Here is a 23,965-nt window from a genome sequence, read left to right as displayed (position 1 = left end):
TTGTTCTTGTGCTGCAGCAGTCTGTCCACATCCATTTAAAACAAAGCATGGGGATATAGTAATAAAACAATCATGTGCCTCTTATGGAGCTGATATTCTCATGGGGAGAGGCCGACAGTAAAGAAAAAGCATAGAGAATATGGTGTCCACTACAGATTTAAAAAATTTGGTAACCACACGCCTAGATATTTAAACATGCTCCTTTGTCATGGATGTTATTTTGAGGGAAAAGTTTGAGAGGTACTAAGATTAAACCTAACTCCAAAATAATGATGGCTTAACACTCACCATCCTCCCAACCCCTGCCAGTGCTCATTTCTGTTCACCCTTCTTCTCTTGTATTATCTTGAATAAAATAAAATTCCAAGAAAAATAAAAATAAAAAAATAAAACAAAGTATGTTTTTGTGTGATCTGACTCAGCAGGTTGGAAGTTCCCATACACTAAGTATCTTATCTGAAAATGGTTGTAAGTGAGGTTAGGTTTCATTCATTTGCTTGAAACCACGTTGTATGTTGGGCCAATGTCTAATGCAGAACTGTGTGAAATGCCACTATTTCCATTTTTGGATTCCATGATGCCCAATTAACATTAACACTCTCATCAATGGCCAACAGAGAAAAGTGTTAGGGATAGGATGTAGGATTTTCAAGCACATGGTAAATCAGTATATAGTAAGTTGGAACTCTTTTAAAAGGTCTCCTCTGTTCTTTCTTTGTGAATGACATCAGAAAAACATAAGAATTGTCTTTGATTCTTCCTTTCCACTCTGCCCTTCTGCTTTCTCCCATCATTCATTACAGTTGTAAACCTTGACTTTCTTCTTAAGTCTCCATGGTACTTCGGCTTGCTGTAAGGGTCCTCTACCAATCATTTTCCCTACGGCAGGAACCAATCCTCTTTCACCTCTTCCTGGGGATTTCTGGGTGCTCATTCTTGGCTTTGATGATTTTAAGAATGGAGAGAGAACCTAGTATTATTTTGAGGGTAGTATTGAAAACTGATAAGGAAGTGACCCTAAGAATAAGATTCTAGCTGATCTGCCTTCTATGCTGCTGGATAAGTTATTGATATTTAACCTCCCTTGGCTTTATTTTTCTCATTTGCAAAAGAGGAATAATAGTAGCTACCCTAGAGAGTTGTTGTTGAAATTAATTCATTAATTCATCTCCATTTTCTCCCCAAACCCCATGAAATTATAGTAAAGTAATTTGGAAAAAGGAATATGATCAAAGGACAAAGAAGAGGAGGGAAGATAAGATACCAAGATTTAGGAAGACAGCAAGTTGAAGAATGTTAACTCACTAACAGAGAAGAGCAAACTGAAAACTACCTGCAGAAGGAGAAAGTGCAGACTAATCCATATCACAGCCCCATAAATGCTCAGGAATAATAGGTGCTAGGTACCTCTGAAAGGGCACTAAAAACAGGAGGATTGATTGACTATTAGACTCCCAGATTTTTTCCTTTCCCTCAATTTATTGAAAATAAATTTCTCAATAATGGGAGACAGGTTAACTTTTGGAGGAATTGAACCAGATGGCTCTGGACTCAGTAGGCTTATGCGGGCAAAGATAAAGCAACTGGATGAAACAGGTATTAAGTGAAGGTATGTGTTGTGTCTTCTAAATATGTTCATGGCTTTCTCCTTTACCTCCCTCAGGTCTTTGCTTAAAGATGCCTTTCCTGATCACTGATTTAAAATTACATTCCTTCCCAACCTGATATTCATTGTCCCCCTTCCTGGCTTTACGTGGCACTTATTGCTACCTTGAAAATTTTTGCTGCACTTATTGCTACCTTGAAAATTTTTGCTATGCCTCCTTCTACTGAGTGTTAACACAGGAGTAGCGGGTTTTGTCTTTTGTTCACTTCAGTATTCCCAGTGCCTAAAATAGTATCTCATAGGTGCTCAGTGAGTATCTGTTGAGTGAATGAACAAATGAGACTATTCAGTTTCTTTTCCTGAAGGCTCACAGCTAGTCTTATGTCCCCAGGCAGGAGATTGGAGGATTCCTCTCTGGAGCAATGACTGGCCTAAGAGAAAAGACACGCAGATATTGATATTTGGTGGAAGAGTCCCCCATTTAAAAGGCTGGGTCTCTACTTGATAACTGTACGGGGATATTCAATAGTCAACAAATCCTGCTTTTTCATAGAATCACCAGCCATCAAGGGATATCCTCTAACACAAAAGACAGGCAAAAACAAAATGGGAAAAGGAAACAATAATGCGTAGAACAAAAGAAAATACTAAAAAACCTAATATCTCTCGTCAGAGACAAGAGACAGTATGGCATCTGTGAAACAAGAACAGGATGCTCTTTTACAAAAAAAGGAACCTTGTTTCAGAGAACAAAATGTAAATATTGGGAATGAAAACATGTATAGTAGATATAAATTCAACAGAAGAGAAAGTTTAAGGAATCTCCTAGGAAGAAGCTTGTTCTACATTAAGATTAAAATTTAGAAATATGAGGGATAAAAAGATTCTTAAAAAAAATCTCAAAAGCTATACTCTAATATAAAATAAAAATTTTTTAAAAGTGGTAAGAGATGACAAAAAAAACCCCTATAAATTAAAAAAAAAAAATCTCCACAGCAGTACCTCAATTAGAAGTTGATAGAAGAATGCCCTAAAGTTTGAGAAAGAACATCTAACCTAAAATGGTTTTGGCTAATATTTGCCTACTGTGTCTTTGTCCATTTTTTAAATTTTGGAACTTTTTGTCTCTTTTTAAGTAGTGTATAGCTGGAATTTAAAAAAAAATCTCATCTGAGGGTATTTCAGACCTAGAGTATTTAGTCTACCCTTGATATATTTGGATTTATTTCTGCCATCTTATTTTGTATTTTGTTTCATCTGACCTGTGTTCCTTTTTCTCATTCCATTTTTTTCTCTATTAGTGTACTAATGATATAATCTATTCTTTGAATGTTGCCCATCATTTTTTGGTAACAACTTTATTGAGATAGAATTCACATACCATACAACTGAGTCATTTAGAGTGTACAATCAATGTTTTTTTAAGCATATTCCCAGAGTTCTGCAACCATTACCACAATTTAGAACATGTTCAGCACCCCAAAAAGAAACTTTATAGCCATGAGCAGTTAGCCCTCACTTTCCCCCAAACCAACCAATCTGTTTTCTGTCTCTATAGATATACCTAATCTGGACATTTACAATAAATGGAATTAAACAATATATGTGCTCTTTTGTGACTGACTTTTTTTGCTTACCATAATATTTTCAAGGTTCATCTATATTGTGGCATGTTGTAATATTTCATTCCTTTTATTGCTGAATAATATTCCATTGTATGGATATATACCAAATTTTATTTATCCATTCAACAATTGATGGACATTTGAGTTGCTCCTACTTTTTAACTATTATGAACAATGCTGATATGAACATTCGTATACAAGTTTTTATGTAGAAATATGTTTTCATGTCTTTTGGGTATACCTAGGAGTGGAATTGCTAGATCATATGGCATCTCTCTGTTTAACCTTTTGAGGAACTGACAAACTGTTTTCCAAAGCAGGTGTACCATTTTATATTATCATCAGCAACGTATGTGGGTTCTAATTCTCTACATTCTTGCCAACACTTGTCATTGCCAGTCTTTTTGTTTATAGCCATCTTAGTGGTGTGAAGTGGTTCTTTGTGTGGTTTTGATTTGCATTTCCCTAATAACTAATGATGCTGAATATCTTTTCATGTCCTTATTGACCATTTGTATACCTTCTCTGGAGGAATGTCTATTCAAATCCTTTGCTCATTAAAAAAATGGGTTGTCTTTGTATTGAGTTATGAGTTCTTTATATATTCTAGATACAAGTTCCTTATCAGATTTATGATTTGTGGGTATTTTTTCCCATTCTGTGGGTTATCCTTCATGTTTTTAATGGTGTCCTTTGTTTTTGTTTTTATTTCGGCTGCGCAGCAAGGCTTGTGGGATCTCAGTTCCCCAACCAGGGATTGAACCCCAGCCTGGGCAGTGAAAGCGCCAAGTCCTAACTACTGGACTGCCAGGGAATTCCCTTTAATGGTGTCCTTCGAAGCAAACATTTTTAAGTTTGATAAAGTTCAATTTATTTTTTTTCTCATGCTTTTAGTATCATATCTAAGAAGCCTTTCCCTAACCTAGGGTCATGAAGATTTATGCCTATGTTTTCTTCTTAGAGTTTTATAGTTTTAGCTCTTACATAGAGGTTTATGATCCATTTTAAGTTAATTTTTATATATGATGTGAGGAATGGGTTCAGCTTTGTTCTTTTGCATGTGGATATCCATTGTCCCAACACCATTTTTTAAAAAATTAATTTATTTATTTATGGCTGTGTTGGGTCTTCGTTTCTGTGTGAGGGCTTTCTCTAGTTGAGGCAAGCGGGGGCTACTCTTCATCGCGGTGCACGGGCCTTTCACTGTGGGGGCCTCTCTTGTTGCGGGGCACAGGCTCCAGATGCGCAGGCTCAGTAGTTGTGGCACACGGGCTTAGTTGCTCCGCGGCATGTGGGATCTTCCCAGACCAGGGATCGAACCCGTGTCCCCTGCATTGGCAGGCAGATTCTCAACCACTGTGCCACCAGGGAAGCCCTCCCAACACCATTTAATGAAAAGACTCCTCTTTCCTCCTTGCATTATCTTGGCACTCTGGTCAAAAATCAATTGACCATAAATGTGTGGGTTTATTTATTTATTTATTTTTTTTAAATTTATTTATTTATGGTTGTGTTGGATCTTCGTTTCTGTGCGAGGGCTTTCTCTAGTTGTGGCAGGCGGGGGCCACTCTTCATCGCGGTGCGCGGGCCTCTCACTGTCGCGGCCTCTCTTGTTGCGGAGCACAGGCTCCAGACGCGCAGGCTCAGTAATTGTGGCTCACGGGCCCAGCTGCTCTGCGGCATGTGGGATCTTCCCAGACCAGGGCTCGAACCCGTGTCTCCTGCATTAGCAGACAGACTCTCAACCACTGCGCCACCAGGGAAGCCCCTGTGGGTTTATTTTTTAACTCTCAATTCTATACCATTGATTTATATATTTGCCTATATACCAGGATCACACTGTATTTATTGCTGTAGCTTTGTAGCAAGTTTTGAAATCAGGAAGTCTGAGTCTTACAACCATGTCTTTTGTTAAAATTTGTTTTGACACTTCTGTGTCCCTTGAATTTCCATGTTAATTTTAGGATTAGCTTGTCAATTTCTGCAAGGAAGTTAGATACAATTTTGTTAGTTATTACTTTGAATCTGTAAATCGGTTTGGGGAATATTGCCATTTTAGTAATAATAAATCTTCTAATCCATGAATATGGGATGCCTTTCTATTTATGTATATCTTTTTAAATTACTTTCAGCAATGTTATATCAATGCTATTATAAATGGAATTGTTTTCTTTTTTTTTTTGGAATTGTTTTCTTAATTTCATTTTTGGATTGTTTATTTCAAGTATATAGAAATACAATTGATTTTTGTATATTGATCTTGTATTCTGCAACTTTACTGACATGTACTAGTTCTTATAGTTTTTTAACGGATAACATAGGATTTTGCCTTAGACATTTTAACATGCATACTTAATATATAAAAGTGCAAGTTGAGGGACTTCCCTGGTGGCGCAGTGGTTAAGAATCTGCCTGCCACATGAAAAGTTGCTCAACATCACTAATTATTAGAGAAATGCAAATCAAAACTACAATGAGGTATCACCTCACACCAGTCAGAATGGCCATCATCAAAAAATCTACAGACAATAAATGCTGGAGAGGGTGTGGAGAAAAGGGAACCCTCTTGCAGTGTTGGTGGGAATGTAAATTGATACAGCCACTATGGAGAACAGTATGGAGATTCCTAAAAAAACTAAAAATAGAATTACCATATGATCCAGCAATCCCACTACTCGGCATATACCCAGAGAAAACCATAATTCAAAAGGACACTTGTACCCCAGTGTTCATTGCAGCACTATTTACAGTAGCCAGGACATGAAAACAACCTAAATGTCCAACGATAGATGAATGGATAAAGAAGTTGTGGTACATAATATACAGTGGAATATTACTCAGCCATAAAAAAGAACGAAATTGGGTCATTTGTAGAGATGTGGATGGACCTAGAGTCTGTCATACAGAGTTAAGTAAGCCAGAAAGAGAAAAACAAATATCGTATATTAATGCATATATGTGAATCTAGAAAAATCGTACAGATGAACCTATTTGTAGGGCAGGAATAGAGATGTAGATGTAGAGAACGGACATGTGGACACAGATGGGGAAGGGGAGGGTGGGACGAATGGGGAGATTAGGTTTGACATAAATACACTACCAATGTAAAATAGATAGTTAGTGGGAACCTGCTGTATAGCACAGGAGCTCAGCTCGGTGCTCTGTGATGACTGGGATGGGGGGGGTGGGAGGGAGGTCCAAGAGGGAGGGAATATAGGTAAAGATATAGCTGATTCACTTCATTGTACAACAGAAACTAACACAACATTGTAAAGCAATTTTACTCCAATTAAAAAAAAAAAAGAAGAATTTGCCTGCCAACGCAGGGGACACAGGTTCAATCCCTGGTCCAGGAAGATCGCACATGCCGTGGAGCAGCTAAGCCCATGTGCCACAACTACTGAGCCTGTGCTCTACAGCCCGCAAGCCGCAACTACTGTGCCCGTGTGCCACAACTACTGAAGCCCGTGCGCCTAGAGCCCATGCTGCGCAATAAGAGAAGCCACCGCAATGAGAGGCCAGCTCACCGCAATGAAGAGTAACCCCCGCTCGCTGCAACTAGAGAAAGCCTGTGTGCAGCAATGAAGACCCAATGCAACCAAAAATAAATAAATAAAAATTTTTAAAAAGTGCAAGTTGAATCAATATTTCTGCCATTCTTCTGAAATAATACAAAGACTTTAGAAATCTGTGGCAGACAAAACAATGATATCCCAAAGATGCTCAAGTCCTATCACTGGAACCTGTGACTGGATTATTTTACATGGCAGAGGAGAATTAAGGTTGCAGATGGAATTAAGGTTGCTAATCAGCTGACATTAAAATAAAGAGATTATCCTGGATTATTTGAGTGGGTCCCATGTAATCACGAGTGTCCTTTAAAGAAGAGGGAGGCAGAAGAGTAGGCCAAAATCTGAGAGAAATTTGAAGATGCCACATTGCTTGCTGGCTTTGAAAATGGAGGAAGAACCTGTGAGCCAAGTAATACAGGCAGCTTCTAGAAGCTGGAAATGGTATTTAAATATCTCAGTTTAGGCACTAGAGGAACTCATTGCTACTAGGTTGATTATTGCTATAGGCCTTTACAATGGCAGAGGTAGCATATTTTTTTTAACACAAAAGGAATCATGAGTTCATGTTGATATTTCCGATTCAAAATTAAGATTACAGGGTTTTTGGGAATTTTCTGGTGGTCCAGTGGTTAGGACTCTGTGCTTTCACTGCTGAGGGTGCGGGTTCAATCCCTGGTCAGGGAGCTAAGATCCTGCAAGGCGCACAGCATGGTCAAAAAAAAAAAAAAAAAAATTACGGGGTTTTTAAATTCTTTGACTTTATATCATCTCTTTTCTCTTACAGTGGGAATTTTGGTTCCTCATGATATTAACCTAACGACCTACTTGCTTTATATATGTATATAAATATGCACTTATGTGATGTTCAAAATAACCAATTATACCGCCAATAAAAGCTACTAACAGGGACTTCTCTGGTGGCTCAGTGGTTAAGACTCCTCGCTCCCAATTCAGGGGGCCCGGGTTTGGTCCCTGGTCAGGGAACTAGATCCCACATGCATGCCACAACCAAGGAGCCAGCGAGCTGCAACTAAGGAGCCTGCCGGCGGCAACTAAGACCTGGCACAACCAAATTAATTAATTAATTAAATTAAATTTTTAAAAAAGCTAGTAACAATGTGATTACTGAATACTGTTTAAGACTTCTATTCAGTTGTTTTTTTTCCCTTAAGGTATATCCCACCAGAGATACATAGTCAAATAATTATGTTTTAAAGTCACTTGGAATAATTGTTAGTATACCATTAGGTTAATTTGTTCCCTTTTTTGTTGTTGGTGGTGATTGGTTTTTACAAACTTTTAAACATATTTGCAAAACAAAAGTAAAATTATTTACATGACTACAAAATTGGAACTATAATAGTGTATTCAGAAAAGTATAGCATCTGTCCTTTTTCCCTCCAGTACCCTACAGATAACTATTTTCATTATTTTTTATTTCATCCTTCCACTTAAAAAAAGTATATATTTATATCCCCTTCTTTCTTAGATAAAAGATAACATACCATTCTGCTTTACTTTTTTTTTTTTTAATAAATTTATTTATTTATTTTTGGCTGCATTAGGTCTTTGTTGCTGTGTGCGGGCTTTCTCTAGTTGTGGCGAGTGGGGGCTACTCTTCATTGTGGTGCATGCGCTTCTCATTGCGGTGGCTTCTCTTGTTGCAGAGCATGGGCTCTAGGTACGCGGGCTTCAGTAGTTGTGGATTGTGGACTCTAGAGCGCAGGCTCAATAGTTGTGGCGCACGGGCTTAGTTGCTCCACGGCATGTGGGATCTTCCTGGACCAGGGCTCGAACCCGTGTCCCCTGCATTGGCAGGTGGATTCTTTTTTTTTTTTTTTTTTTAAAGGTACATTTATTCTCCAGTCCTTTTCTTTATTTATATTTATTTTTGGCTGTGTTGGGTCTTCATTTCTGTGCGAGGGCTTTCTCCAGTTGCGGAGAGCGGGGGCCACTCTTCATCGCGGTGCGCGGGCCTTTCACTGTCGCGGCCTCTCCCGTTGCGGAGCACAGGCTCCAGACGCGCAGGCTCAGTAGTTGTGGCTCACGGGCTTAGTTGCTCCGCGGCATGTGGGATCTTCCCAGACCAGGGCTCGAACCCGTGTCCCCTGCGTTGGCAGGCAGATTCTTAACCACTGCGCCACCAGGGAAGCCCAGCAGGTGGATTCTTAAGCACTGTGCCACCAGGGGAGCCCCGGCAGGCAGATTCTTAACCACTGCGCCACCAGGGAAGTCCCTGCATATTACTTTTTAAAATTTAATATATCCTGATCACTCCTTAACAGTATATAAAGATTTCTTATTCTTTTTTTTTTGTTCTGCAGCTGCATAGAACTCTATTGTGTGAATATAACACAGTTTATTCAACCAGTTTCCCTATTGATGGATGTTGGGTGCTTTTTATCGTTTTCTATTTCAAATAGTACTGAAATGAACAAATTAATGTATACGTCATTTTGCATTTCGGGGAGTAGGGACTGATTTTAACATAATTGTCTTTAATGTTGTGTACTTTTACCATAATATGGTAATTCTCTTAAAATCTTGTGTTTTGTTGACCTTCAGGAATCTGTGATTGGTAGTTTCAGTTATGAAAACTTCAGCTACTACTCTTCAAACCTTTATCCATTCTCTAATTTCCTGTTATAACTCTGATTTGACATATGTAAAACGTATTTCTGTTTCCTGCATATCTCTTAACTTCTTCCATATTTTTCATCTTTTGTTTTTATGTTGCATTCTAGATGTATCCAGATATACCTGAACAAATGTATTAGTTTACCTTTCTCCTTAGCTGTTAAACTGATCATTTTCTTTTTAATTCTATACTTTTCATTTTAGAAGTTGTATTTGTTTCAAGTTTCTATTATTTTTTAAACATATGAAACAGTTATTTTATATTCTACCTTATAATTTCAATATATGAAGCCTTTATACATCTGTTTCCTCACATGTTTTATGGTTTTTGACTGTGAGATGGTCATGTGCTTTGGAACTTTATCCATGGGAGTTCTTGGTCCTGGAATGAAGGTTGATTCCTTCAGAGAGGATTTGCCTTTGTTTCTGTTGGGCTCCTGAGGGCACTGCTGGTCTGGGTTTACTTTAAACTAAATTCTCAACTTGAAACTTATTCGAATATTTAAGTGTATGAATTTAGCTAAAATCAGTTTAAGAGTTGTCTGTGGCTACAGTTTCATCAGAGAAGGACTTTTTGTTTTTTTGTTTTTTTCTCTCTTCTCCCGTTCATTCAATGCCAAGTTTCAAGACATGTATTTTTTTTTTTCTTTTAGTCCTGGGATCAGAGTAGGGAGGAGAGCATTACTATTTTACCCTTTCACTGACGATACGATCCTTTGACATCTCAGCTTTATGGGAAAAATAACTTCTACTGGCCTCTCCACCAAGGATTCCCACCTTGTGCTTTGTGTCTTGTTCTGTGTGCCCCAGGAAACCCCCAAAACCTCAGGTTCAGCTGGTTGGCAAATGCCATCAAGATAAAAGCCAGCTTTAATGGACTGAATGCCTCTCTGAGTTCCCACCTACACTTAACTTTTGGCCTCAGTGTTCCATATTCCTTACTTTTTTGCCAACCTCATCTATGTATTTAAAAAGAAGGAATGAATATAAGACCATTTATTTATTTATTTTCTTTTGGCTGCACAGCTTGTGGGATCTTAGTTCCCTGACCAGGGATTGAACCTGGGCCACGACAGTGAAACTGCCAAGTCCTAACCACTGGACTGCCAGGAAATTCCCTATGTATATTTTAAAAATATAATTAGTATAATTATATAAATATCTTATATATAATTATTTTTATATATTCATATATTTTTATACACACATACATATAATTTTAGCCAACATTTCCCAAGTTGGATCTACCAAGGCACCTAGTTATCGTTGATGGAAACAGTCCCTGACAAAATTTCTATACCAGAGAAAGCTGTCAGTCAAGTGTAAAAATGGGTAACAGCATTTCCTGACATGCAGAGTTTCAAAATTAATCCGTCTTTCTCAGAAAGCTAATGGAGGATGTGTTCCATCAAATAAGAGAGTGCATCAGGCTTCCCTCGTGGCACAGTGGTTAAGAATCCGCCTGCCAATGCAGGGGACACGGGTTTGAGCCCTGGTCTAGGAATATCCCACATGCTGCAGAGCAACTAAGCCTGTGCGCCACAACTACTGAGCCTGCGCACCACAACTACTGAGGCTGCGTACCACAACTACTGAAGCTTGCACGCCTAGAGCCCGTGCTCCGCAACAAGAGAAGCCACTGCAGTGAGAAACCCACGCACCACAACAAAGAGTAGCCCCTGCTCGCCGCAACTAGAGAAAGCCTGCATGCAGCAACGAAGACCCAACGCAGCCGAAAATAGAATTAAAAAAAAAAAAAAAAAAGCATCAAGAAAAATGTGGGATATGGGAATCAGGGATTCAACACAGAAGAAAGGCAAGGGGAATTCCCAGGATGATGATGAAATGACAGGAATTCATTCTTTCCAGGGAGCAAGCAGTCCCATTTGGAGCAGATAAATAAAAGGTGCCAGAAAAGGGAGTTTCCAAAGAAAAAAATGAACCTGATCATTTACTGTGGTTGACCATATTAAGAGAAGTTTTATAGATTTCTCAAATTATAAATTTATATAAATTTTATAGATTTATAAATTTCTCTTAAGTTAAATGTTTAATTATGAAATATAAGTTTAAAAAATATGTACAGTTTAAAGAAGAATAAAATAAATTCCCATGTATTCACCACCTAGCTTATCACATAGAACTTTTTTTTAATTAAAAAAAATTTTTTTAACATGTTTATTGGAGCATAATTGCTTTACAATGTTGTGTTAGTTTCTTTGTCAGCACTTTAGAAGCTCATTGCCTCTCCGCAAGAGCACTTCCACCTCCACAGCCTTGAATTGCATGTTTATCATTCCCTCGCTTTTCTTTATATTTTTACCACCTATTCATAAAAATGTATTATTTCGTTTTGCCTGTTTTTGAACTTTATTACTAATGGAATCATACTGCATTTACTCTTCTGTGCTTATATCTTTTTCCAAATATACTTCTGCGATTCATCCATGTTATTGCATATAATTCTAGCACATCCATTTTCACATCAGTGCCATATTCAACTGTCTGAATATATTACAATTTGTATATTCCACTGATAGTGAACATTTAGCTTGCTTGTTATTCTTTGCTTTTACGGAAATGCTTCTGTGAACATCCTTTTATGTGTATCTTAGTACTTAAGTACAGGCGTTTCTCTGTAAACTGAAACTACTAGATTGAATGACACCTGTTCAGTTTTACCAGGTGATGCCTCACTGTTTTCCAAACAGTTTTCCCCATTTACACTCCCACCAGCAGTGGATGACAGTTCCATCTGATCCGTATCCTCCCCAGGATGTGGTAATGTTTGGCTTCTTATATTTTGTCAACATGCTGGGTGTGAAATTATACCTTACTGTGATTTAAAATTTTATGTCTTTTGGAGTGAGTCAGTTTTCCTGGTCTCTCCTCTATATACATGTTGTTAAAGTTTGATTTTCTCCTGTTTTAAAAAAAATTATGTCTCTTGACTATGAATGAAATTGGGAACCTTTTAATGTGTCTATAGGCTATTTGTGTTTCCTCTTTTGTGAAATGCTTATTAATGTCTTTTGTTTAATAAAAGGTTTTGGGAAGCAATTAGTGATAGTTTAATAGAAACCTCAGTAAACAAAATAAAAGACAGTTATTAATTCTGGACAAAAGTTTTACAAGAAAAGAAAATATCAGTATACTATGTGGCTTAGCTGTGAACAGTATTTCTATAATAACTAACATTTATGAAGTACTTATATGCCTGCTTGTAATCACATTTCAGAGCTTACAGTTGAGGAAATTAAGGCAGAAATAACTTGTTAATAATGGTCACAAAGCTTATAATTATTGGAAATAAAATTTAACCTGAGGTAATCTGTACATAGCCATACTGTAAAAATATATATAGTGTTTTTTTAATTAATTAAATTTATTTATTTATTTTTGGCTGCGTTGGGTCTTTGTTGCTGCATGTGGGCTTTCTCTAGTTGTGGCGAGCGGGGGCTACTCTTCATTGCGGTGCACGGGCTTCTCCTTGCAGTGACTTCTCTTGTTGCAGAGCACTGGCTCTAGGCACACGGGCTTCAGTAGTTGTGGCATGTGGGCTTAGTAGTTGTGGTTTGTGGGCTCTGGAGCACAGGCTCAGTAGTTGTGGTGCACGGGCTTAGTTGCTCCGCGGTATGTGGGATCTTCCCGGATCAGGGCTCGAATCCGTGTCCCCTGCATTGGCAGGCAGATTCTTAGCCACTGCACCACCAGGAAAGTCTCTATAGTTTGTTTGTTTGTTTGTTTGTTTGTTTTGGCTGCATTGGGTCTTTGTTGCTGCGTGGGCTTTGTTTAGTTGCGGCGAGTGGGGGCTACTCTTTGTTGTGGTGCGCAGGCTTCTCATTGCAGTGGCTTTTCTTGTTGCAGAGCATGGGCTCTAGGCGTGCGGGCTTCAGTAGTTGTGGCACGAGGGCTCAATAGCTGTGGCTCGTGGGTCTAGAGTGCAGGCTCAGTAGTTGTGGCATACGGGCTTAGTAGCTCCGTGGCATGTGGGATCTTCCCGGACCAGGGCTCAAACCCGCGTCCCCTGCTTTGGCAGGCGGATTCTTAACCACTGCGCCACCAGTGGAGCCCAGTCCTTATAGTTTTAATAAATAGTTTTAATTTTGGTGAAATCCAACTCTTTAATTTTGGTGAAATCCAAATCTTCTCTTTTATCATTTCTGCTTTTGGTGTTGTATCTAAGAAATTGTTGCTTAACCCAAGATCACAATATTTACTCCTATGTTTTCTTCTTAGAGTTTTATAGTTTTAGCTCTTACATTTAGGTTTGTGATCCACTTTGATTTAATTATGTATATAGTAAGAGGAAAAGGGTCTAGATTCTCATACTTCTGCATGAATACTTTTGCAGTTGTCCTAACTTCATTTGTTGGAAAGACTATTCTTTCCCCAGTGAATTGTCTTGGCCCCTTTGTTGAACCACTATTGATGTAAAGGTTAGAGTTTATTTCTGGACTTTGAATTCTGTTCAGTTAATCTGTATGTCTACTCTCATGCTTGTACTACAGTCTTGATTAGTGTAGCTTTGTAGTGTCCTATTTCCTTTCATTGGAAGCCTTATCAGGATTCAGTAAGGAGGATTCTGTTTATTAGCCTCAAAGCATAATAATAATAGTAATAATAATAATAATACACCAAGCTAAGTACTTTATGCACATTAGCTTATTTCATACTGTCAACAGATAATCATCAATGTGTCAGGCTTTGAGAGTACACTGGTGAACAAATGGAGAACATTCTTGCTCTCATGGATCTCAAACAGTAGCAAATTAGGTGGAGTGACTGAAAGATAATAACAAATACAGGAACAAACTAATTTTAGACAATGACTAGTTCTGTGACAAAAATAGAACAGGCTAATTTGAGGGTAACCAAGGGATAAGAAGACTACTTTAATCCTCATAACAAAGCGTATAAAACTGATGATATAACCCTATCTGACGTGAAGAAACTCAGGCCTGGAGAAGTTAAGTGACTTGCCCAAGGTCACACAAGTAATAAAGGCAGAAATGGGTTATGAAAACAAATTTTTAGTCTCTAGCAAATGGAAAATTAATTTAGATTTAGAAAGTTTTAAGGGTGGAGTAGCCCCTCATTCTTTTCTTCCTCTTTAAAAATTTTCCTCTTTCTGCTGGAAATAGATTGTTAAGGTCAACATATAGGCCAAGGGTTCTTTTTTTAAAAATTTTCTTGAAGTATAGTTGATTTACAGTGTTGTGTTAATTTCTGCTGTACAGCAGTCACTCAATTATAAATATATATATTTTTTCATATTCTTTTCCATTATGGTTTATCATGAGATATTGAATATAGTTCCCTCTGCTATACAGTAGGACCTTGTTGTTTATCCGTCCTATATATACTAGTTTGCATCTGCTAATCCCAAACTGAAAATCCTTTTCTCCCCCAGGCCCGCACCCTTGACAACCACAAGTCTGTTCTCTATGTTTGTGAGTCTGTTTCTGTTTCATAGATATGTTCATTTGTGTTGTATTTTAGATTCCACATATAAGTGATATCATATGGTATTTGTCTTTCTCTTTCTGACTTACTTTGCTTAGTATGATAATCTCTAGGTCCATCCATGTTGCTGCAAATGACATTATTTCATTCCTTTTTATGGCTGAGTAATATTCCATTGTATATATGTACCACATCTTCTTTATCCATTCATCTGTCAAGGGACATTTAAGTTGTCTCCATGTCTTGACTATTGTAAATAGTGCTGCTGTGAGCATAGGGGTGCTTGTATCTTTTCATATTATAGTTTTGTCCGGGTATATGCCCAGGAGTGGGATTGCTGGATCATATGGCACCTCTATTTTTACTTTTTTGAGTAATTTCCATACTGTTTTACATAATGACTGTCCCAATTTACATTCCCAGCAACAGTGTAAGAGGGTTCCCTTTCTCCACACCCTCTCCAACATTTATTATTTGTAGACTTTTTAATGATGGCTATTCTCACTGGTGTGAGGTGGTACCTCATTGTAGTTTTAATTTGCTTTTCTCTAATATTAGCGATGATGAGCATCTTTTCATGTTAGGCCAAGGGTTCTTAATTTGAGATTCATAGATGGGTTTCTTGAAGCTAGGGAATTGTATACAAAATATGTGTGTATGCATTTTTTTCTAGAGTGAGAGCTCATCGGTCATCAGATTCCGAACAGGGTCTATGAGAATAGCAAAGGGTCCATAAACACACTTGATTCATGTGGTTTAGGTAGAAGCCATATTTCCTGTGTGTCTCTTATAGTACTATTTTGTTCCTTGGCTGCCGAACTCCTTCCTCTGGTAGCAGGAGATGGGAGGAAATGATACATTTATTTTGTTAGGTTTGAAATAAACTTTTTTCTGACATCAAAAATTTTGTATACATTTACCTCCCAAAGTAGATTTTTAAAAAAAATTTTTTTTCTTATTTTTATTTATTTATTTGGTTGTGCTGTGTCTTAGTTGCGGCCAGCAGGCTCGTTAGTTGCGGCATGCGGGCTCCTTAGTTGTGGCATGTGAACTCTTAGTTGCAGCATGCATGTGGGGTCTAGTTCCCTGACCAGGGATCGAACCTGGGCCCCCTGCATTGGGAGCACTGAGTCTTAACCACTGTGTCACCAGCAAAGTCCCCCAAAGTAGATTTTTATTTATAAATTGTTGGACTTAATAATTCATCTGTTAGTTCAGAACTTTAGAACTGACTTTGATTCTACTGTCAGTCATCTTCCAGATCTTGAACATTCCTGAGATTTGTTGATTGCCTTTTTGAAAGTTCTTTCTGTGTTTTCCTCCTTTTAAATTCCATTGTCAGTCTATACTCCCATCTTTTCCTACCCAGGTTATTGCAACATATTTTTTTCCAGAATCAAGTCCATCTTGTACCTCTCACCACATTGATCTTTCTGAAATACTTTAATCTGCGCATTTTATTGGCTGCTCATTTTCTACAATACCATTCAAACCCTATCTGGCCTTTGGGACCCTAACACACAAATAACAGAAAAAGATCATATATTTTGTACTTTATTATTCTTTCTCCACTATCTGCTTTTACTTGTATCAGCTCTTAGTTTTCAAAACTGCTATACTTATTCCCACCTTATTGCATTTATTTTTTTACTTTGTTTTTTAATAGTATCCCCATGACAGGCATCATACCGGCTCCTTATTTGTGCCCTTCTCTCTCCCTGAAATGTCTGCCTTACCCCTCCCTATTTCCCTGCTTCCATCATCAGTCCAAATTCTATTTGTCCTTTAATGCATAGCTTAAATATTATTTTTTCTTTGAAGTCTCTATTTCCCAAGCTGAAAGTAATCTTTATTCCCTCTGAACATTCACAGCACTGTAGCTGTACCTCTTAGGCTATTTAAAGTATTTATCTGTACATTATGTTAGATATTTAGGTATTTGATATTAGCTTCTTGAGAGCAGAGGCATTGTCTCACTAGTTTTATGGTAATCCCAGCATCTCCTACCACCCCACCTCAGTCACAAGCCTGATACATATAATAGGTTCTTGGTGAATAAATCCTTATTTTTAAAGTATAACTTAACCTTGTTATGCTTTTGAAAGTTCTTTTCTTATTTCAGAATTCTTTCATTATGACTCCATGGAGAAAAAAGTCAGTAATTAATTCATTTAAAACAATTATAAGTAGGGAATTCCCTGGTGGTCCAGTGGTTAGGACTCAACGCTTTCACTGCCGTGGCCTGGGTTCAACCCTTTGTTGGGAACTAAGATCATGCAAGCCACGTGGTGCGGCTAAATAAATAAGTAAATAATAAAATAAAAAATTATAACTAAAAAGAGCCTACACAGGCTGTAATGACCATAAAGTAGCTAGGCATAAAAGAATAAGAAACTATTTTTTAAAAGAACCAAAACTTCATCTCTAAAATACAGAGTATTCTTTCTGACTAGAATATAAAGATATTCTACTTCTTATCTAACCTTGTGCAGAATTTCCTGAAGTCATGGAGTGTATAAACAATTATGTGTTCAAATGCAGATGCTAGGAGTATGCCAGAAAAATCTCCTTGGGAGTAGGAGCAACATTTTGAGGTACAGATTATTGGCTTTGTAACTAAATGGGAATTACTCATATGTTGTATAAGTTGGTTAGTCCCTGAAATTTTTTTTTTTAAATGAAGATTGGAAGTGGAGGCTGTTTTCCTAGGAATGATTGCTGATGGTAGGAAGTAATTTTTCTTTAACTAGTGCCTGGCCAACTTGGAAAGTTTCTGTGGCCTTGGCAAAGTCAGTCATATTTAGACTCTGAAAAGGAGACCTCTGATAATATGCCCTACATAAAGCCTTATTACTTTTCAGAAGTATAAATGAGAGAGGGAGAGACAAAAAAAATCTGAGAATTAATGTAGCATTGGAGTAAAGAACAGAGACTTTGAAGAGTGATGGAACTGGATTTGAGTCCTGTCACTGCCACTTAGTAGTTGTAGAACCTTTGGAAAGTTGCTTTGTATCTCTAAATCTGTTTTTTAATCTGAGAAATGGGGATAAAAACAACTCAAAGTTTTGTCAGAATTAAATAGAATCATGCCTGTAAATTGGCACAGTGACTCACTGTTGCGTACAGTAAATGTTAGGTACTATTACGACAATATCCTAGCTCTAGACATCAAAATTTCATGCATGGATTCTTAGAATCTATTATAATAGGTTTGGCATGCTATGTTATGATTGTTATATGTACTCAGATTTTAGTATATGCATAGATGAGTTTGTGAGTGACATAAGTAGAATTAAGAGTTCTGCTTTGAGAATGAAATTCTGCCATTTGTAGCAATGTGGATGAACCTAGAGAATATTATGCTTAGTGAAATGTCAGACAAAGACAAATACTGTATGGTATCACTTATATATGGAATCTAAAAAATAATACAGATGAATGTATATGCAAAATAGAAACAGACTCACAGATATAGAAAACAAACTAGTAGTTACCAAAGGGGAGCAGGAAGGGGGAGGGACAAATTAGGGGTATGGGATTAACAGATACAAACTACTGTGTATAAAATAAATAAGCAACAAGGATATATTGTATAGCACAGGAAATTATGGCCATTATTTTGTAATAACTTATAATGAAGTATAATCTGCAAAAATGCTGAATCATTATGCTGTACACCTGAAACTAATATTGTAAATCAACTATACTTCAATAAAAATAAATAAATAACTGACTGAAAAAAAAAATAGGTCTGATTTTAGTTTTGCAGTAGGAATTCAAGTACAACCAGCAAACCAAAAAATAGGTCTAGGCTAAAGTAGTTTACTTCTACAGAGGGAGTTTTTCTATCAGAAGATAGGTTTACCCATTTACTGAGCAACTACCAAATGCCAGATGTATTAGATTATTTTAAAGGATATCTTATTTTACTTAGTCATTATAATCCAAGGCAGAAAGAATTTAGATAATTTGAATTTGCCCAAGTCCATACCGCAAGTGTTAGGAATTATAGGGAAATGGTATGAACTGTGAGGAATTTGAACTCCTGTCTCATTCCAAATCATATACTCTACCTTTGTATTTCTAGCACCTCTCTCTCAACTTGGGGAGCTTTAAAAATTATCAGTACCTAGGCCACATCCCAGACCATTTAAATCAATTTCTAGAGGTGAGATCCAAACATCAGTATTTTTAAAAGCTCCCCAGGTGATTTTATTGTTACGTGGATTGAGACCTACTGACCTGTTTCAATGCCTAGTAGAAGGTAGATATCAATAAATACTTGACTGTTGAGAGAATACATTCCTTACTGCCCAGCTGCCCCACTGTAATTCTTTCCAGTATTATAGTCAACCTAGAGTGCTTTTGTATTAACTTAAGTTGTTTTTTTTTAAAATTAATTTATTTTATTTATTTATTTTGTCTGTGTTGGGTCTGTGTTGCTGCACGTGGGCTTTCTCTAATTGTGGCAAGCGGGGGCTACTCTTCATTGCAGTGCGTGGGCTTCTCATTGCGGTGGCTTCTCTTGCTGCAGAGCATGGGCTCTAGGCGCGTGGGCTTCAGGAGTTGCAGCATGTGGGCTCAGTAGTTGTAGCTCACGGGCTCTAGAGCACAGGCTCAGTAGTTGTGGCGCACGAGCTTAGTTGCTCCGCGGCATGTGGGATCTTCCCGGACCAGGGATCGAACCCGTGTTCCCTGCACTGGCAGGCGGATTCTCAACCATTGCGCCACCAGGGAAGCCCCTTAACTTAAGTTTTTAAAAGTAGCTTTGTATTATGCTTTGTACATAGTCTCAATTCGGTCCCATAGCATATACAAGAAGTTGTCAGGCAGGAGTTAATGTTTTGCTGCTGATGGAATTCTAAATTTCCTACATTACTGGAAAGAATCTGTGTGGAAATAGAGGAGGACTCAGGGTTTCTTTCTTGTGTTCCATCCAAGGTTGAAGACATAGGTTGTAAACAGATATTTATCGATTATTTTTGTTTTGTTTCAAAATAATTTAATATAATAATTTAAAATAACAATAATTTAAATAATAATTTAAAATAATACATGGTTCAAAGATCAAAAGATAGAAAGGGATGTACAATGAAAATTGTCCCTCTCACCTCCCAGTCACAGTTCCCCTCCCAGGTTACCATCAGTGTTATATCAGTATTCGTCCAGAGATATTCTAAGTATATATAAGCAATTACATTTATGCATATTTTTCATTTTTACTCAAATGGTACTATGTGCATCATGTTTGTTCCTTTGTTTACTTAACAGTGTATCTTATCCATAAATAAGGAATTTTATCAATATATAATCGCTTCCTTCTTTTTACAACGAAATATTATTTCTCTGTGTACCAAAATTTATTTTAATTAGTCACCTGCTGATATTTAGGTTATTTCCAATTTTTCTCTATTACAAGAAATGCTACATTGAATAGGTAAGTCATTTCACTTCTGTGTGAGCTTCTCTTCAGATAAATGCCCAGAAATTCAAGGTATTGATATGGACAGTTTGCCTTCTATGAAGCTTGTATATTGATTGGTTGGGAAATGACAAAGAAGCATGAAAAAATGTGAAGGATTAAAGGTATGAAGAAGCAATAGTGACCAAAAATTATTGTAGCAGGAACAATATTAAAGTGGATTGAGAGGATAGGAATGAGCCTATAGCCAACAACAAGGTGAGAGAACTAGCAGGTTTTGTTGTGTGTATATACACACAATATATTTGTGACTAAAACATACTAATGAATTTCCTAAAATCCTAAAATTTTATACATATTTGAGCTTTTTAAAACAGTTTAATGTAATACTTTGTGTATGAAAACTCTTCATATCTTTACGAGAAAATATCTTGCTATTTTCATTTCAGATTTACGTTTAAGATTTGTTGATGAAGATTTTACCTTTTCATGCATAACTGTTTTTTACTTGAAATCTCTCTCTTTTTTTTCCCTCAGCCCTGGAAGAAAGCGGGACTTTTCTCCTGTTCCTTGGAGTCAGTACTTTGAGTCCATGGAAGATGTAGAAGTAGAGAATGAAACTGGCAAGGATATATCCTTTGTAAAATGGCTTATTCTTTAGTAGGCTTATAACGTTGTCTAAGAAGATTTGTGTAGTTTCTAAAATGTTCTTTATTCCTGCTATTTATTTCATTTTCATTCTCTACCTGTTCCTTGTACAACATGGAATATTTCTTGTAAGACTGTGCCAATATCTTATTTAGCTATAATTGTCTCATGCATGGGGAAGGGATTAAGAATTAAATTCTTAAAACTGATACATCTTTTGAGGGCCCAGGTTTTGAGGTGAAGGTTTCATGAGTCAAGTGAGTTGAACCAGTTTAGCGTCTAGAAACCAGGGACTGTGTCCTCATTAGGGCAAAGGGAATAGTTTTTTTTCCCATTGAAAAAGTGGTCATGGGCATTCCCTGGTGGTCCAGTGGTTAGGACTCAGCACTTTCACTGTGGAGGGCCTGGGTTCAGTCCCTGGTCAGGGAACTAAGATCCCACAAGCCGTGTGGTACGGTCAAAATAAAAAAAAATAATTTAAAAAAAAAAGTGGGAAAAAAAACGTGGTCATATTGGCTCCATGCCTCAAAAACAGGTTTGGTGTCTCAGAAACTTCTGCTTGAGTGCCTTTTAGATTTGGAAGTCTGCAGCTTTGCTTATAGCTTGGTGCTGACTGAGTTTTCTGATCCAGTCATTATGACTAAGTAATCAAAAACTTCAATGAGCAAAAGCTTAGATATGTTATCTTTAACTATTCATACACTTTCCGAGTTTACAAGAGTGGCTCAGAGGGTCCAGTCCTACTTCTTCTGCATGGAGGAGGCCATTCTGCCCTTTCTTGGGCTGTGTTCACGGTAAGTAAGCAGTTGATAGTGGAAGTTAATGTTAGTTAGCACAATCATTATTCACTTGGGGATGAATTTGACTAGCCTAACTTTCTTCTGTGCTCACTCACTTAGCTTCATATAAGATGGTTAGGGATGTAAGTCGATTTCAAACATTTATCATCATAGGCCAAAATCATGTGTTCTTTAAACTAGAAGATTTTAACTGGAGTGAGCTTTAGCACAAGAATTCTTCAGTTTATAAAATGTTCTATATATATTGCACTGGGATGAAGGGGATGGAATTCTCCAAAGTGGGGGACTGTGTCTCAGTGATTTAAGTAATGGATAAGCAGACAGTCTATTTGGGTGCTTTCGATAATGTCTGTCCTTTGTCTCCCTAATACAGTCTGCTGTAGTACTTAACACATCGAAATGTCCCATATATATTTGGAAAGTGTTCCTTCTTTTTTAAATAATGTTTATATTTTAATGGTACTAGTGAGCTACTAGGAAGTAATACTTGGTTGATGATACCCTGGTCTAGAGTACAGAATATGTGTCTATGTGAATACTGCCAGTTGTAGATCTTCCCAATATTCTTGACTCTGGGGTAAGGTAGCCCATATATAAGGGGAGATACTGTTGAGGAAGATACTGGCAACATTCCTATCTGAAATGAAATTGTCATCTCTTCTTGTATGTATCAAGCAGATATACATATGTCTTCTACTTACCACTAGTGAGTCTGAAGGACAGAAAGTGGGAGCAAGTGGGAATGCAGCACTATATACCTGGAGCCAGATAGCTGTGGAGTTGAGGAGGGCTCTAAATATATCATTTCGTTCTTGGAAGCAGGATTATTGGAATTAAGTATAAAGGTGCCTTCTCGTGTCTTCTATTAGACCATGAATTCCTTGAGAACAGGGATAATGTCTTACTTCTTTTGTTTCCCAAATTCCTGAAACAGTTCTTGACACATAGGCACTTACTTAACCATTATTAAATTATTGAATGATTTGGCCCTTGTCTTGTTTGCTACTTCCTTTCTCTTACTGTGGAATGTAGCTGTATGATTTGCCCGTAAGTGCTAGACTCTTTCATGTCTGTAGACCTGCGTTATCCGGTAGAAATATAATGTGAGCCACACATGTAATTTTAAATTTCCTAGTAGGGACATTAAATAGGTAAAAAGAAACATGTGAAATAATTTTTAATATATATTTTATTTTACCCATTGTACCCCAAATATTATAATTTCAACAGATAATCAATATAAAAATTACTGTTGAGATATTTCACATTATTTTTTATACTGTCTTTGAAATCCAGTGTGTATTTTATACTTATAACACATATCAGTTTGGACTAGCCACATTTCAAGTCCTTAGTAGCATGGCTTTAGTCATTTACATCCCTCAACTAGATTGTGAGTTTTTTTGGAGGCAAAGACCAGGGTTTATTTATTCTGGGAACATATTGTATACTCAAGGAATGTTTTTTGAGTGAACAAGTAACAGCAACATGTGCCTGTTCCTAAGGTAGCAACTATAGTATCAATAGTAAACATTTAAAAAGTAGTGAAAATCAGCCTTCAGTCCTTTTCAGTTTTGGTACCTCTGAAGGACCTGGGACCAAGTATGAACTGATTGAAGCCAAGAATTGAATCTGTAGTATCTGCTGATTTCTGTTTCTTTTCCCAGTTAATTCAATTCATGTTAGCAAATATTTATGAATGTATTCTGTATTTCAGGTTTTGTGCTGGGTTACTAAGGACAGAGAAATGAGAGTTCACTCTTTAATAAGATCAGCCAATCAGCAAATACTTAAACCGCTACTTTGTGCCAGGCATTATGCTAGGTGCTATAGATACATTGGAGAATTAAATGTATCCTCTTGTTTTTATATGATGTTTTAAGTCTAATGGGGAAAATAGGAAAAATGGAGATTACACATATATATAGATGATACAGCAAAAATTTTAAGAAGCTTTTATCTCAGACAGACTGGGATTTGAATCTCAACACAACTTAATCTATCATGCTTTAGTTTCTTAATTTGTAAAATGGATATAATACTACCTAGTTAATAGAGTGGTTATGAGAATGAACAAAAGATGTGAGGTTCTTGATAAAGTGCTTGACTCAAGCACTCAGTTGTCAGGACTGCCCTGGTGGTCCAGTGGTTAAGAATCCGCCTTCCAATGCAGGGGATGCAGGTTAGAT

General features: G+C 37.2%; 1 protein-coding gene across 1 annotated transcript in view; it reads left to right on the top strand.

The window, feature by feature from the left end:
* Positions 1-23,965, top strand: part of PPME1 (protein phosphatase methylesterase 1) — an 80,250-nt gene that overhangs the window by 15,134 nt on the left and 41,151 nt on the right. The window contains exons 2-3 of the mRNA XM_059930824.1: positions 20,866-20,960; positions 21,679-21,770. Of these exons, the coding sequence (XP_059786807.1) occupies positions 20,866-20,960; positions 21,679-21,770 (187 nt within the window). The remainder of the gene's footprint in view (positions 1-20,865; positions 20,961-21,678; positions 21,771-23,965) is intronic.

This window comes from Balaenoptera ricei, chromosome 8 (genome assembly GCF_028023285.1).
Source record: "Balaenoptera ricei isolate mBalRic1 chromosome 8, mBalRic1.hap2, whole genome shotgun sequence".
NCBI classification, from domain to species: Eukaryota; Metazoa; Chordata; class Mammalia; order Artiodactyla; family Balaenopteridae; genus Balaenoptera; species Balaenoptera ricei.
This window is presented reverse-complemented; position numbering and strand designations above follow the sequence as displayed.